Source organism: Rhincodon typus, chromosome 7 (assembly GCF_021869965.1).
Source record: "Rhincodon typus isolate 14 chromosome 7, sRhiTyp1.1, whole genome shotgun sequence".
NCBI classification, from domain to species: domain Eukaryota; kingdom Metazoa; phylum Chordata; class Chondrichthyes; order Orectolobiformes; family Rhincodontidae; genus Rhincodon; species Rhincodon typus.
This window is the reverse complement of record NC_063338.1, coordinates 2,600,648-2,604,859: the sequence shown is the minus strand read 5'-3', so window position 1 is coordinate 2,604,859 and position 4,212 is coordinate 2,600,648. Positions and strand designations below refer to the sequence as shown.

At 42.1% G+C, this 4,212-nt stretch overlaps 1 protein-coding gene across 1 annotated transcript in view; it reads left to right on the top strand.

Moving 5' to 3' along the window:
* LOC125483463 (transient receptor potential cation channel subfamily M member 2-like) overlaps nt 1-4,212 on the top strand; it is a 37,910-nt gene that overhangs the window by 4,966 nt on the left and 28,732 nt on the right. The window contains exon 4 of the mRNA XM_048598666.1: nt 2,102-2,283. Coding sequence (XP_048454623.1) covers nt 2,102-2,283 — 182 coding nt within the window. The remainder of the gene's footprint in view (nt 1-2,101; nt 2,284-4,212) is intronic.

Below are 4,212 nucleotides of genomic sequence, written 5' to 3'. Positions count from 1 at the left end.
CTTCATCAGAAAAGCTTTTCTGATGAAGGGTCTAGGCCCGAAACGTCAGCCTCTCTGCTCCTATGATGCTGCTTGGCCTGCTGTGTTCATCCAGCCCTGCACCTTGTTGTCTCGGATTCTCCAGCATCTGCAGTTCCTACTATCTCTGAAGTTAATTACTAGTCTCAGTCAGTGTGATCATGAAACTATCATCATTTGTTGTAAAAGGAAAACCCAGTTGGTCATTAATACTCTTCAGAGAACGAAATTTGCCATCCTTACACATGGCCTACAGGTCACTCCAGACCCACAAATGTGGGTGATTCTTAACTGACCTTGGCAGTCTGAGCAAGCCACTCAGTTCAAGGAGAAATTAGACATGGACAATAAATGTTGGATTGTACAGTCATGCCCACATCTCATTAAAGAATATTTTTTTTAAATCATTCCGTTTCGATAGATTGCAGAAAAAGAGAAGGACTAATTGAAGATATGAGTGTTCAGCTAGGGGTGGGCTAATACCAGTGAGTTGCAGAGAGAAGTAGTGTGTAAGGATTGTAATCAAAGATTGTCTTGGATAGGATTAGGAAAATTAGTCTAGGCAAGGTGCAACAGGAAGTCAATGCCAAGTTATAGTATTTGGAGAATGCTAAGATAATGTGAAGTGAACTATGGGATTAGAATCATAGAATCTCTACAATCTCTACAATGCAGAAAAAGGCCATTCGGCCCATCAAATCTGCAGTGACCCTCCAAACAGCATCCCACCAGACCTAGCTCCCAACTATCCCCGTATGCCCGCATTTGCCATGGCTAATCCCTCTGGTCTGTATATCCCTAGTCACTGAAGACAATTCAGCATGGCCAGTCCGCCTAGCCTGCACATCTTTGGACTGTGGAAGGAAACCAGAGCACCCGGCAGAAACCCACACAGATGCTTAGAGAATGTGCAAATTCCACACAGACAGTCACCCAGGGCTGGAATCAAACTCAGATCCCTGGCGCTGTGAGGCAGCAATGCTAACCACTGAGCTACCTTGCTGCCTTTTAGACTGAGGATTAGAGGATTTGACTGAGTGGGATATGAAGTGGAACAGGTTGTGAGTAGGAAAGTGGGATTAGACTGTGTCGGACGTGAACTGGGACAGCACATGCGTGGGAGAGACCGGGGCTAACCTCAAGAGCCGTGCTAACTTGGATATGTGACTAATACTGCAGATGCTGGAAATCTGAAACAAAACAGAAATAGCTCACCAAACTCAGTTGTTCCAGCAGCATCTGTGTAGAGAGAGACAGAGTTAACATTTCGAATCCAGTGACCCTTTGCAGTGGGACCTCAACTCACCAAAGATCAAGTTGCCCTGCTCTGACTTAGTCCATGTTGTGCACTTTGAGTTCAGGACTGCAGGGAAAACCAGATTGGGCTTTAAATGGGGATTCTGACCATTTAAATGTCTTTATGTATCTATAAACTGCACACAAAGTGAAGCCTGGGTCCTCACCAAACAGGAAAGGAAGCAAGGCTTGAGGTTTGTGTTTCTGCTGACTTTCACTGTTTCACAACCTGGTGAAAAACTGATGTGAAATGAAAGGGCTTGGGGAACAATCTGGAGACTGGGATTCGACTGTGTGAAATATTCCAGGGCAATGGTGAGAGAGCAGGTGACGTTAGACTGGGTGGGATGTTAAATAGTCTATTTATTTGGAGCTTCTCTCTCACACACTTTCTCCAAAAACTCTGCCAGACTGCTGAGAATCTCCAGCATGTTGTATTTTTAAAATTTCAGTCCTCTAGCATCTGCATTGTTTAGCTTTTCTTCTGATCCACTGAGGGATCCGGGCAGTCGGCTGTAGAATGAAATCAGATTTGTGGAGAATTATAAAAAGATTGGATGGGTGAGCAGGAGCTTGAAATGTTTCAAGTCTAAATAAGATCAACAAGAATTCTAATTTCTATATAATTCCATGAACTTCAGTGAACAAAGGAAGTTTGGGGGAGGAGGTTAGGAGTCAAACTGCATTCATATTGAGATTCTGCAGAACCAACAATGCCTGCTTTAAGAAATGCTGAGATAGTTAAGTATATCACTCACTTCATGGTCACTGGTCTTTCCTTTCTCAGCTACACCTTCCAAGTGGTCCAGGACAATACAGATATAATCTGGAAGTTTCAGAGGTATCCCTTAATTGAGGAATATTACTGCCGTCCACCTGCACCCCCTCCCTTCATCATATTCAGTCACATCTTTCTCTTAATTGAACAATTAGCCCAGAGGAAACCGAGATGGAAGCACAAGAAATTCAGTAAGTGTGTCCTTCTATTAGTTACCTCACTGGCAAGCATAAACTTCAATATGTAGATTGAAAAAATAAAATTACTTTTAAGAGGGCACAGACCAACAGATTTTCTAAAGGGAGGCAGTGGTGCTGTGGTAATGTCACAGAGATGCAGGCTAATGAAATTTGAGTTCAATTTTTAAAAAAGTATCTGGACTTAAGCTAGGCCAAAGCAACCATAGATGTAAACCTACCTGCTTCACTAAGGGCCTTTAAAGAAGGATATCGCCAACCTTATTCAGTATAGTCTGCATGTGACTCTAGATCTACAGCAATGTGGTTGATTCCCTTCAGGTAATTACCCAGTTAGTTTCTGAACGCCTCAATTGTCTGTGTCTCTACCCTCCTCTCAAGGAGCATGTTCCACTTGCAGTGCCATAAATATTTTCCCTCATGCATCAACTGCTTGTTTTGCCAACAACCTCCAATCAGTGTCCTCTGATTCCGAATCCTTCCATCAGCGGAGCATTACTGTTTCTGCCCCCTGTGCCCTTTCAGCAATATTCCTATCAGCCTTTGCCTATAATCAGGCTTGTCGTTGTCTCCTTGCTTTGACATTCCAGCTCCCATTATCTATTGGCCATTTCCCAGTACCCACTGCTTATTTCCCGGTGCCATCTGCCACCTGCTTATAGCCTAATGTCCATTGCCTTTACTGTAAGAGATTAATATAAAATCAACATAGTTTAAGCATTAATTAATAGGCAAAAGAAAAGATCTAATTAAAAAAATACGTTTCATATTGAAATAACAAAGATATATGTCATTACAAGCACTCACACTGGCATCAAATGCAATCTCAGTCTTTTTAACTCGGCCTACATAATGTAGACTTTTCCACATACCACTCGAACATTTCAGTCCTTATGTTGCAATCATTCCACCCAAAGACCTCAGACATGGTTACTGCTGACAAGATACATGTTTCTGAACCCCTTCTTCCTCTAGCCATATCTTTCCTGATGGTACAAAATCCTCAAAGACTCCCTTGCTGGAGCCCTTTAAACAGCTTAGTTGGCTTTGAAATAGCAGCAATAAGTCATGTCCAATCCATAATGCTTTGTCTTTCCCATCTTCAGCTCTTTGTCCTTTCCAATACACAGTTTGCTCTCTCTTCCCAAGAGCCTGCTTCACCACAAGGATGTCATTCGAAAGCTACTAAATAAAAAAAACACTCCATTCTAAGAGAACTTTTTTTCTTCTCCCATAAACTGTAAAACAGGAAAACAGATTGAAAATAAGCACCACAACAATTACCTGGTGATTTACCCTTTGCATCTTCGATCTTCATGCCCAAGTCCAAACCTCAGATCTCATGGACAATTCTGAGATTACAAGTCCTTCAATATCACTCGCTCAAAATTTTGGAATTTCCTCCCTAACGGTCGGTCTAGCTACAGCATGTGGACTGCAGTAGTTCAAGAAGGCAGTTCATCAGCACCTTCTCAAAGACGTTAGCAACAGACAATAAATGCTGGCCAACTGATGGTGCCCACATTCCATGAATGAATGAAAGAAAAAATAATGGTATCATGATTAGAAAACCAGTTAATCCTCTTTCCAAATACTCCCAATTTACCTTGGACTCAAAGGGGTCAAGACATGTTCCTTCATTGGCATCTACTGTGAGATTACACATGCCAGCTGTCTCAATTGGCAAATGTAATTGAAATCCACTAAGTGTTGACACTGTGACCCATGAGGGGTCGGGGTCATGCCAACACATGTGCACATGACATGTGTATTTATACACAGTGTTTAACAAGGCATATGTGTTACTTGCTTTTATTAGTCAAGTTTAAAACCAGGGAAGTGAGGCTGGAACTTATAAAATGTTGGTTAGGCCTCAGCTAGAGTATTGTCTGCACTTCTGGAATCTACATTATAGGAGGGATG